Source organism: Corvus moneduloides, chromosome 3, assembly GCF_009650955.1.
Source record: "Corvus moneduloides isolate bCorMon1 chromosome 3, bCorMon1.pri, whole genome shotgun sequence".
NCBI lineage: Eukaryota > Metazoa > Chordata > Aves > Passeriformes > Corvidae > Corvus > Corvus moneduloides.
In genome coordinates, this window is record NC_045478.1 from 77,047,602 (window position 1) to 77,060,247 (window position 12,646).

Below are 12,646 nucleotides of genomic sequence, written 5' to 3' on the forward strand. Positions count from 1 at the left end.
TCATGTCCCACATGCAGCCCCCAAATACCTGTTAGCATATGCATGTATGGCTGCTCACTGATGCATTCAAAGATCAATTTTTCCTTTGGTCTACTTCTGCTGGACGTTTGTTTCCTGACTGATGCCTAACAGCATCCCTCTAGATGGATTTGTCCAGGTAGCCTGGAGCAGGCTTTGCTGTCTTGGACAGACAGGCTAGCAGTGCATTGAGATGCAGCCTTGGCTGCTTTGATGATTGTGTCTCTCCCTTCTGATCACTTTGGCCAAATACTACCCACAGCAGAACTGCAATAAAGGTTCAGTCACGAGAAGGAAACGGATAGCACTGACCAAGGCTGAGTTTAAAATCTTTTATTATTTAGCTTTGCCAAACAGATAATGGAATCTGAAGTTGATTTGCTAAAATGTTTTGAAGTGGATGCCACCCCTGCCTGAGACAAAGAGGACCTCAGTGGCAGCAGGGACCTTAGGCTATGGCAGCAGTTCAAAAGAACACTTTTAATTTTGTATGCAACAATGTAAACTTCAAAAATAGTAAACTATAACCTTTCCCCCCCCCCCTTTTTACATAGCATGTGATCTATCACAGATAGAAATTTAATGGCGAACCAAAATCGCATAAGTAAACATCCTGGTGCTTACAAGTTTCATAAAAAGTGTTACATTTGATGTAAATATGTTACATTTTTAACTCTTAACACTCACAATTATGGAGTAAAAGCAACTGGTGATTCACCCCCTTAGTCCATGCTCTCAGACTGTACATCAGCAACCACGCTCTTGCCAGCCCCTTTGATCATTTTCGGTCGGATTGTCCCACACATGACCAAGACTCCCCCTTCCTCACATTGGCATTAATCAAGCGCAGCTCCACACAGGGGTAAAACCTGTGAAGTGAGAAGAGAACCAGGTCTCCTGCGCTCGAACTTGCAGTCCCCTGGGCCCCATGTTCCCACAGAAGCCACGGAGTGTACAGGAGGCACGTCCTGATGTCGGTGGGAATTTGGGGTCCTTTGGGGCCACAAACCTGAGCCCTGCCTTTGCAAGTGCCTCACAGCAGGACCTGGTTCTGTGTGGATAAAGACAAGAGTTCTGTAGAAGGCACTGGATTTCTCTTGCATGATTCTCAGCGTGGACTACAGTCATATGCAGAATAAGGAGATTTGGGCTCTAGACTGCTTTCTCTCTAGTGCTTTAGTGCAAGCAGTTTTTTGCGCTTGAATTTTCCCTGTTTGCAGCGCAACATGCGCTCATCTACATAGAGTGATTTCTAAATCTTCCTTCCACTCTTCCCCCCATCTTCCCGTCCCCGAAAAGATTCCCTTTTTTTGCTCCTTGAAAACTTTCAAAGTACAGCTCTGGTCAAAAATAAACATGTGATGTAGCATAGCATTTGTTTCTTTTAAATCACAGTGTGCAATGCATCATTCAGTACCTAATGTTCAAAATATCTGCCCTGCTTTTCATGAAAGTCATTCTTTAAAATAACCTATGCAAATATATTTTGACTATATATTACATTCATTTAAAAAGAGAAGAGAGGTTCTTGGTTTGCAGTTTTTTTCAGTGTACTACTTAAGTGAAAGGTCAGATGTGAAAAAAGTACAAGCAAACTGGACATGCCAAGACTCGATGCTTTAGATGGTGATCATATCAAAACTGTACAGGTATGTACACCATGTTGGACAGGTGTGCTTCTTCCCAAGAAAAGACCTTTGCATCATCATATATAACGTTAACCACAAAGTTTTGGTAAAAAGAGCATTTAATGAGCAAAGGATGACATGGAAGGGCGAGTTCTCCGGCTTTTATTAGGCAGTCCTGAAGCAATGTCTCCATTCCCTTCGGGAATTTCTTCCTTCTTCCGGACTTTGAGACGTGTGAGGAGCTTTATTACCCAGACATCCCACTCCTCTGGCAAGAGCAACAGGAGAAAGCCCAGGCCAATAATGACGATGGCGATTACTCGGACACTATTGAAGACAATTTCACTCGTGTAGTGATCAACAACTGTGTGGGACATTGAATGGGTGTTATTATATAGGAAAAGGCACTAGGACAGTATCCCCTTCCCTCCCCTCACCTCCCTAGCTCTGAGGGCTGGCTGTGGCAGGAGTACATGGCCATGGAGGCAGTGATGACAGGGGCACTATTTCCTGCTGGTTGACCACACAGCAGGGTATGCCCTGCCACCAATAGCACAGGAACTCCTGCTGAGGTCCTGGGACACAGAGAACGGGGCATTTCTCTTCCCTGCACAGCAGTTCCTGATTGCAAATTTTTCTTGCTGCCCTGAGGAGTAAGAAACACTTCCTGGGCTGAGCTGTGTGCACACTCTGGGGGGATCACACCTTTTGGTAGCCAAATCTGCCAGAGCAGTGCCTGGCTCTGTGTGCACTTAGTCAGCATGAAGCTGGGAGCTGCCACCCGCACCATGGCACCAGCTGAGCATGCTGGGTTTTAGGAGCTGCTTTAGATTGAGGTTGTGTCTGCACTCCCCTGCCCAGCCCTCTCAGACTCTGCAGTCTCTTGGCTTTCACTAAATTTCAGAAAACTGTCAGAGAAATGTACCAGGACATGCCCAAAACTGAATTGTCCAGTGCTCTTGATAAACACCTGCAATGTTATTTACCAAGGCAAGCAGAGTTACTAGTACATATCTGCTCTAAAATGTAAGCAATTTTATTTGTTTTAATTTAGTGTTAAGCCTGCCTTGAAAAAATCATTAAGAATTGATTTCTGCTTTATCCATGGGTTTTCATTCTAGCCCAGAGATGAATGTTTTCAAATCTACTTTGTTTTTCAGTATGCAGGCTTATTCGGACAGTAATTAAAAAACCAATTCTAGGGATTATGAATATCCATGTAATATTACACGATACATATTTAACACATAAAGAATAAATTTTTAATCAGTGTCATCTCTGTAAGCCTTTGAGAGAAGATGCAAAACATGTTTAATAAATCTATTTTCTTTTACCCCTGCTGTGTATTTGAAAGGCCACAGATTTAATGTGTTCATTAAGATGGAAAAGACAGAAAATCTTACCTGCATTCACTGGGACACTCAGTACAATTCCAAGAGAAATCAAGGTGGGGTAGGTAATAGCAATCCCAAAATTTAGTAGAATATTGAATGCTGATGAAGGAAAGAAAAATGTCTTTTAGTACAGTGAAATTAGGCAGAAGGAATGTCACTTGAAACACTTATGCTTTATTACTCTATTTGTTGTTCAAATAAAGGGTATGTCAGCTTCTGTTGATTTTCTTGAAGATACTAGAGGACAAAGATCTGTCTGCTGCATGTCCACCTGCCTGAGACATTGCTGTTTCTGGGGAACTCTCTATCCCTCTGGAGTCCAGTTGCAGGATCAGGGTGGGTTTTGCATACAGCCAGTCTCTCAGTGTCATGTGCAGTAACTCCTATTCTTTATACCGATCCAGTGATTCACTTGGCCCTGCTGAAAGACTAAATACTCCTCATCTGGGAGATTTCAGCTGAACAGCAGCTTCTGTCTGGGTGCCTTTTTGTGGAAAAGCTGCCTCCAGTTGCAGGTGGAAGATGCTGTAAGTCTAACCCTCTTCCAGGCAGGAACTTGCTAAATATAATTTCATACAATGAAATTATAATATCATTACTACAGAATGATTATAATATCACTCCATTGTAATACCATATGCTGTTTGTGGAGTGTTTCGTGACAAATTAATAATTGCTTTGGATCAAATTCATCCTTGTTTTAGGTGATTTAGCTTTAGCAGAGTCAAGAGAGCCTTTCCAATACTGAGCTTGTTGGGAGCTGGGGCTCCAACCACTAGTACCCATGTATTGCACACGCCAGTGATCACTTGCCCAGTTCTGCACCACTTCCTTACAGACACCTTCCACTGAGTCCACTGATAAGTAACCTGGAGGTACTTCTGGAGACAGGCATTGTGACTGTTCAGTGTAAAAGGAGCTGGGACTAAAGACAGGGGTAGAGAAGAACTATTGCCAGTAGAAATTAATGTTTTAGGAGATGTGATTCCATCATCCAGTTTAGGGACCAACTGTGGCAGCAAGTCAACACATCTAGTTTAACAATGAACAACACCACATTTCTGGTAACCATTAACCTTTAAAACTTAGATTGGCATCCCTCCCCTGGGCTCCTTTGGTAGCACAGCAGTGGCAGCAGAAGAGAGGATTGCCACCTATCAAGATTTCCATCACTGTTCAACACTACATTTTCAAAAGTTTCCTCCTCTTTAGGAGCAGCAATTAGCTACTACTGCAGGCAGCAGAGGCATCAGAGTCTGACCTTGACTGGCTTGGCTGATGAACCCAAGATAATGCCCTCCTAGCAGGGCTGGTCTGTCACAGCCTGGGCAAGCGTCTCCTGTCTCTGTGACACAGAGTTCACGAGTAGGAGTTAGGACAAGCTTTACAGTTTAGTCCCACAGCACCTTCTAAAGAGAGCCACAGTATTTTGGTGTGGTAATAACAGCAGAAGCAAGGTCTACATTGCCCCTAGGATTGGGCCCTCTCATAATATCTCAAGCTACTAATTAGTTTGAGAAGAAGGGAAAACAGCTACAGTATGAGAGAGGTTTGCAGCTTCCTCCAGTGGCCAGTTTCTGGCACCCTCCTCCACCCCGAGCAATGTGAGAGCCCCCCCCATCTACTCACTCAATAAAAGAATTGAAAATCCGCAGAGGTTCCCCCAAGGAATGATGTCAAAAGAGCTCCAGTACTCCACTTTGGTAAAATAAAGGATGACAGGAATACAGGTAACGAAGAGGACGTTGAAGACAGCTAACACAGACAGGAATAAGGCAGCTTCTCCAAATTTAGCACTGCCCAAAAGAAGTTTGAATAAAACCTAAAAGAGGAAAATACATGGGTTTAACTGTCTTGCACCACATCCCTGGAAGGCTGGTGTTTTGTTCTGGCACCTATGCAGTGATGCTTGCTGGACACTTGGGATGGCTGCTCATGAAACTGTGATAAGCAGCTTGTGTCACCCAGCCTTCACCCTCCTGGCACCTCCTGGAGCACAGGCAGGGGCAGCTGCCAACTGAGTCCATGCAGAAAGGGGACTCAGCACATTTTTCTGTGCATGTCCTGAAAGGAAATGTCACTAACCCTAGCATAGACCCTTCAACCCTAGCTTAGACCCTTCAGTCTTTTTTCTGCACCTCCAGAAAACTTGGCATTAAGAAGACTGTGGAGCAGGGCAGCCGGGAGGAGACAAAGCAATATGTTATCTCCCTGCATGAGACATCACTGGACCAGGCCTTTGGCTGCCGCCTGAGCAGTGCTGTGGTGGTGGGCAAGCACAGGCCATGCTGGCTGGCTGTCCTTCCACCTTCTCCCTGGGAACTCATCTCCAGAAGGCAGACAGCAGAGCAGCAGCCCCACAGCCCAGAGCACAGATGCAGCCTGGTTAATGAGACTGCAGGGAGGGATTTAAAAGCTCTGGTTTGTTAGTGGGTGAAGGAAAAAAGACAGTAGAAATGAAGGATGTGAGTAGCCCATCTGTGGCTGGGGAGTGCCTGTGGACAGGTCTTGTCTGGACTCTGCATTGGCTTTTCACCACAGAGCTGCAGAGAGTCTGCTGGATACCATGGTCTGTGGGTACAGTTTTCCTCTGCTACTGGACAGCCTCTGCAAACCTGGACAGCCAATGGACTCTGACTTAGTGGTTCGTGCTGCACTGGCAGCCCCCCTCACCAGTGTCAGTTCTCTCCTTTGCCTACACAGAGCAGGCAAGTCTGCAGGGCTGCCGTGCATGTAGGGCTCTGCCCACTCCCACCACCCCCCAGCCATCACTGGCCAGTGCAGCTGTGTTGCTGCTCTGCAATATGGAGCAAAATCTCCCAAAAGCCACTTACTCCTCATCTATCACCTGAGGACAGCGTGTTGCCCCTGCCAGGGCCACCTCGACCTGTCCTCCTACCCCAGACACAGACAGCAGTGACTCTGCTGCACATGGTGAGATTTGTCTGCCTGCAGATCTGCCTGCCCCTTTGGCACACACAACTCATGGAAACTGAGCCAGACTGTGGAAAGCAAGAGCAGGGTGGCAGCAGCAGTGGCAGTGGCATGTGTTGCACAACAAGCTGCAGAGCTTCATCTGTCCTGACATGCAGAGCACACTGCACCCTGCTGGCACTGCCACCACCACCCTCCTGTGCACGGGCTCTGGTGGAGCAGCCCTGAGACTCCCATTCCCAGGAAGAGCAGCAGTGTCATGGGAAGGGGAACAGAACTATGCTCTAGCCTTTAATTTTCTCTGGTTTGGAGGGCCATGTCTCGAGGAATGAGCTGTATGAAACTTCATGACCTTCCTAAAGTAAGACATCATCTGATCTGAAAAAGTGAGCAGAAAGCATCGCAGCACTGTGCTGAGGGGCACAGGCAGATGCTTCTCAGTTTGGCAAGTTTCCCTGGACTGCTGGTGTTGGGGCTGCAGGGCTCTCCTGGCTAATTCCTGCTGGATGACTGGTACAGTGCAATTCATTAGACCAGATGGAGATGTCTACATCTCCTCCTAATCTACATGTCCGAGCCAGGGTGGGTGAACCACACCCTACAAATGGTTATTCCTCACTGTGGGCTGTGACTCTGAGTGCCATGAGCAGCACAGAGGCAAGTGCCCAGAAGTGTCTCAGTCTGAGTGAAATGGCTCTGCTCAGCAGAGAAGGCGGCATCTTACATGTAGTGCAACTCATCCAGCTTCTCAGGATGAGTACTTGGTTCGTAGGCATGTGCTTTGCATTTTAAGGATGCGATTGCTTCCATGATAAGCAATACTCTTAAGCTCAACACGGGCTATGTATGTTAGTGAAGGAGGACCGGCAAGGGGAGGTAACAAAGTGACTTAAAGAAGCTAAATCTCTGCAGGGTGCTTCCAGAATCAGTGATTAAATCCAGAACCTATGGAAAAGCAGCCTCATTTTTCATGAAGGTGGGACATCTGTAAATCCTCCCCCTGGTGGAGGAGTACTGGAGAAGACTATTCCAAGGAAATAAGAGTTTTTATCCTAAGTGAGAGCAGACACCAAAGCAAGTGAACACCTGAATGCACTGCTGCAGAGCCAGTGTGTTTATGGCAGAGCTCTCAAAGAAGGGCACATGGCACTGAACTGCACAGAAGTTTGCAAGTAAGACAGGAACAGCCAAAGTGAGTGACGAGGGGGACGAGGCATCTTTCTGTGGGGGGGAGAGCCAGGTGTGCTTACCTTGTAGAGAGCAGACATTGAGGCAGAGCCCACCACCAGGGCTATCCCAATAACAGAGTGGCTGTGAAACCCATCGGCGTACGTCATCATAACTATCCCTGCAATGGCAAATATAGCAGCCACGATCTGGTTGGAGACAAAGAAAGAAAGCAAGAAAGTGTTACTAGACAACCTCCACGATGGAGAAACAGGCAGGCAGATTTACATGTGAGCGCAGTACTTCTGCATCATCTGCTTATGTGGAAAATAGTAGCAAGCCCGGGCCAATACCCAGGGAGCAGATGCTGCCTGCCCTCGTGGTTTCCCTGGCTACAGGGAAGCTGCGGGCAGAGCTGCAAAGGAGTGGCTGCTTTGGGCATGTGTGGCAAGCCAGACCGCAGGGCTCACTGCCTCCGACTGAGCTGAAGTGGGGATTTAATCTCTGTCACTGAGCCTCCCCATCAGTGGGTCCCTGCAGCCTGTGCGTGACAATAATACACAAGTAATAATTCCCTGGAGCTTGCAGAAAAGGCTTCGAGTCCTGTTGAAGTTTTGGAGGAAAAAGGTTATAGAAATAAACAGGGGAATAAAACTCATGCAACTACTTTCCAGTCTAGACGAATCATTGCAGAGAGTAGGAGGAATTTTTTTCAGCCAACTACGCACACCGCAATGCCTGAGGGGCGTCTCCCAAGCGGAGGGAGCTTTCACAAAGGCAGGGGACAGGCTGACCCTGATTTACCAGTCAGCAAGAAACCCCTGGCTTCTCTGGGATTGTCCTGTCAGATACCTTCAGCTTCTCAGGGTGTTAATTCTGGGGTGAATAGGGCTTTCTGTATGCTCATGCTTCCTGGCTCTGCAGGGATGTGAGGGAAGCCCTGCTTAGACCACATGCCTTGTGGCTGCACAGCTGTGGTGAGGCATCCAAGATGACTGGGATATTAGTTTATTTTGATCTACAGATGGGAAAGTGCCAGCCAACTGTCCCCCCTCCCAGGACCAGACTGGGGTTGTAAGCCACATCCACAGGCTGCAGCTGTCTACACATTCATGAGTCTCCTCTCGTCTTTCCTGCTTCCCACCAGAGATACCAGGGCTGCAGTGAAGATGCAGGGGGAAAGTCTGTGTGCCAAGCTCTGCTGCTGCCTGATGAGCAAGATGTGGTGAGGTAGCCCCTTTAACAGCTGCAGGTCCCAACCCCAGCAGCACCAGCAGCCTCTTCCCTGGGTTGAGCTGGAGACGGTGCCAGGAGACACCTATAAACCAGACAATCATCTAGCAGATACTTCCCGCACACTGACATCAACACCTTCAATTTCCCCTAGCATAAAAATGGCCCATTTTTGCAAACAAAGCCTTATCAATTTCTCCACAGGTGTTGCTGTACAATGGCAGGGTGACATAAGGCAGAATGCTGATTTATGACCTGGTCAGGGTGGAGCCCAGCACATGGTGCAGAGGCTGGGTATACACGCTGCAGATTTGGAGAGGTTCAGATGCAGTGTCTTGGCTTGCAGCCCAGTTGGTATCTGGTCTCTCCACGTACAGCTGTGGGGCATCATTTCTAAAGTGAAGTTTTGTGGTGGTGTAACTGGGTCTTTTGGTCCAGGACAGGCTTCTTTGTAAGTCAAGGAGAGAACCCTCCCTGCATGACTCTACAGCAGTGGGGGGCTGTTTCAGACAGGCAGTGCTGAAGGAGCTCAGCAGTTCTCTCACCAGTGTGCTGATGCTTGTCAAATAAAAATTCAGACACTCTGTGTGGCTTCAGAGGTGCAAGAAAAAAGGTCATTGAATGAGACTAGCATGAGGTAGGTGCAGAACAAGGAAAAAGAGATTTGCCTTCATCCAACACATAATTAAGTGAAGGAAAGCTTTGCTGTTGCACACTGTGGATGTGAAAAGTTTACAATGATAAACTCATGGAAGAAAAAAATTCCATTAATGACTTAGCTATAGAAACACTGCTTCCATCTCAGGAAGTCCTTGAGCCTCAAATTGTTGGAGGCTGGAAAGTCTCATGAGGAAATATCATTACCGGCTTTTCCTATTTAGACCGATTTCTCCAGGTGTCCACTATTGGCAGCTGCTGCAGGCAGGCTTCTGGGGCAGAGGCACTTTTGCTCTGACTAACTATGGCTCTTTGGAGAGCTGCAAGGTAGATGGCTCAGGGTTATCTGAAAGATGGCAACTCCTTCAACATCACCTGTGCTACAGATGAGTTGACAAAGAGTGGAAGATGCAGCATTTCCTGTAGCATCTGCTCCAGGTGTGGCTGTCCTCCTGTGAGCTGCATGGGGTTTGTCCAGCCTTCACGAGAGAGCTGAGGAGATCCACAACCACAAGCCAGGGCTGTGGCATCCAGCTGGCACCTCCAGGTGCATCGGCGAAGGAAGCCTGCCTCAACCCCCACAGGCAGCTGTAACGCCTCTGCACTGGAAGCTCAGGGTGCATTCATGAACTGCAGAATGAAAAGTCTCCAGCTTTGCTTTTAACATCGGGAGCTGATCAGCTTCAGAGCACCTTGCAAGAGACTGTAGCTCTGCCTGGTTGGAAGGGAAGACTACAGTCTGACATTTGAGAGGATATTTATTTCCAAGTCCCACAGGCAGATGTGCTTTTCTATATGTTATGTACACAGGAGGCACTTGCAAGTGATGGCTCTTTTGGATCCCAAGCTGTTTTATTCACTGTAGCATGGAGGGAAACACCGAAGTCAAAGATCAAAGCAAATAAATGCAGTCTGTAAATAGTTCTGCTGGGACAGAGGTCCTTGTCTCTTCCATCAAGCATGTCACAAGTGTCAGATGAGTCTTGGCCTCACCTCGCAGTCTCCTGCTGACCTGCCAGGGGTGTCACACACACCTTCTGTGAAAGCCTTTCAGCCTGTCTATCAAGCATGTTGTTAGTGGTGGTGACAGACTGCTTGCACACCACAGAGCCCACAAATGTCACAGCACTGCAGGGTTTGCAGAGGCAGTGCTTCAGGCACTCACAGCTTCGTTATGTGTGTGTCTTCTCTGACGGCGCACAGCCCAGCCCAGCCCAGCCCAGCGAAGGGCAAGGGGGAAGAGCTCAACTTCATTATGGGAGGTGAAGGCACTTAAAAGTACCTGAATGGCAAGGATGGGAACTTGCAGCTTGCCCTTACATTTAAATTCCACCCAAATTGTGATTTACAGGATTATAGAGCTAATAGTTGCACTTCTGAAGGCCAAGGAGGATACTTGTACTTACTTTAACTCCACTGAGTGGCTGCCTTTCTCACCTTGCCCCTGTCAGTGAGCATAAACAGGGACACCCAAATTTGCAGTCAGAGCTTTGCTGTGGCACTATCCATCCTGCTGCACTGGTTTGGGGATGGAGCAGGAGCGTGGGAAGGCACTCACTGTGGGGCAAGGCACTCTCCCCCTTGCAGCCTTGTCTGCCAAATACCCTCTCAAAGGGTGCTTCTAACAGGGTCAGCAGCTCTGGCACAGTGTGGCCCCGAGGGACCACGCACTTTGGGGCCGGGCTGTATGGTGGCTGCAGCCCCTGGGTCACTCGCAGTGAGGCCCTAGCAGCTGTCCTTCCTCCTGGCTGCCAGTCCCAGGAAGAAGGCAGTGTGCTGGGGTCATCCTGAGGCTATCCCCCAGCAGTGACACTCTTGCTGCCAGTTGCTTTTCACACGGGCTGTACAGAAAAGAGAGAAAAGAGGGAAGAAAATAATTGTCTCCAAAGACTCCATGCTATGTCCCTCTGCAGACAGGAGTGCCTCGGCACTCCCACTGTGTCACACAAAGCTGGGCAGTAGAACCGCTGTGCTGCCATGTGCCCTTCCAATCCCTAAGCACAAGTGCCTCCTCACTCCCGTATTGCCACGTCAGGATGCCACAACTGCTTAAGAGTGAATAGCCCAGTCTGTCTGCAAACCCCTTCTCCCTGTACCCAGGTCCCTTGCTGGCCTGTCACCTGGGAAGGAGACAGCTGTGTTCCTTCCTGGGTTCAGGAGATAGCTTGTTCCTTCTCAGGAAGACCCCCCCATACACAACCTCACCAATGCCAGGTGCCACAGTGAGGGGCTGGAACACATGGCAGGAGCATCACACAGCCACCACTGCCCTCGTCCCTGTTCTGCTTTTCTGCTTCATTGCTGCTTTCCCAAAGTAGTGCTGATAGGAAACAAAAGACAGCTGGACATGGCCAGGACCACCACTTGGGTCTGCTTCTCTGCTCCTTCCACTCTTTCTGCCCCTCTGAAAAGGAAGGCACCCAGAACAGGATTCATCCCCCAGTGCATGTCCCCTGCCATGGCACAAGACAACCTTCCCAAGAAGCTGCTAGAAAGTCCCTGAGCATCCTGGCTCTTCCATCATGGCCATGCACTCCGGAGAGCCCAAGAAGCACCTCTGCTCCAACATGTACATGCCCATGTAGGTATCCCTACACACACAGGTTGGCTTCTTTCCCTCCACACCACAGCCATGTCCCACGGTGACAGATGGCCCATTCAGACTGAGGAGCAAGCTGCAGGTGCAGACCACAGTGGTCACCCCTCCACACAACATCTCTCCTGATGTCCCACCAGTGCTACAGCTGACAGAGCCACAAGAGACGTGAAGACACAAAAATACCTTTTTTTATTTTCATTTATCAAAATGGCCAGCACGTCCAGCTTTGATAACCATGAGACTTCTTTACCTTCAGGATCATTTCAGGATACCCTTGCTTCTGCACTCAAAAATCACAGTTAATTTGTTTTCAGGGTAAGGCTACTTGGGCAGAGGGGTGGGCAGACACCAGCTGGCCATGCCGAGCTTTTGGCAGGTACATTTTGCAACCATCCCCTGAGCAGCCCCTTGGCTGCCACCACTGAAAGGCTGGCCAAGCTCTCCTGCCAAATTCTCCTGCCAGAGAGGAATACTTCCTGAAAAGTTAACTCTCAGCTGCTCCATACAGCAACCTCTTCTTAGCACTACCAGCATGGGTGGGTGAGCAGGGAGCTCCTCAAGCAGTGAACAGGAGATGGGAATAATTGCAGTTATTGCCGTTGATCTTGATTATTAATTACTATTAATTGGTGCAGCAAGGCAGGAGGCACCCACCTTTTCCCTGCAGTTGCTCCTGGCCCTGGCAGGAGCTCCTTGGCCCCAGGGTGGTGGGTTACCCACCCACCCACTCTGCTGCCAAAGGACACGATGATGTGCTGAGGGCTGCTGGAATGGCAGCAGGGTCAGCAGGGAGCTGAGGGCTTTTCTGATAAACCCTCTGCACGTGGCTCTGTTGCTGCTGCTGCAGAGGCATTTGCGTGGGGTGCAGAACTAAAGGTGTAAGCAAACATTTGGGGTGCCACCAGGAGAGCAGCCCACAGCTGCTGGCCAGATGCAAGTCCCTGTGGACACCGATCCTCCCTCAGTGACACATGCAGACACATGTTTCGGCCACAGGTGGGCGAGGGCAGCCCAGC

At 48.7% G+C, this 12,646-nt stretch overlaps 1 protein-coding gene across 2 annotated transcripts in view; it reads right to left on the reverse strand.

Moving 5' to 3' along the window:
* Positions 1-336: 336 nt before the first annotated feature.
* The window catches only part of SLC35F3 (solute carrier family 35 member F3), a 167,874-nt gene continuing 155,564 nt past the window's right edge, over positions 337-12,646 (reverse strand). For both annotated transcript variants that reach the window (XM_032102292.1, XM_032102293.1), the window contains 4 exons: positions 7,225-7,350; positions 4,670-4,862; positions 3,050-3,139; positions 337-2,010 (listed from right to left, as the gene is read on the reverse strand). In XM_032102292.1, the coding sequence (XP_031958183.1) occupies positions 1,766-2,010; positions 3,050-3,139; positions 4,670-4,862; positions 7,225-7,350 (654 nt within the window). In that variant the 3' untranslated portion in view covers positions 337-1,765. The remainder of the gene's footprint in view (positions 2,011-3,049; positions 3,140-4,669; positions 4,863-7,224; positions 7,351-12,646) is intronic.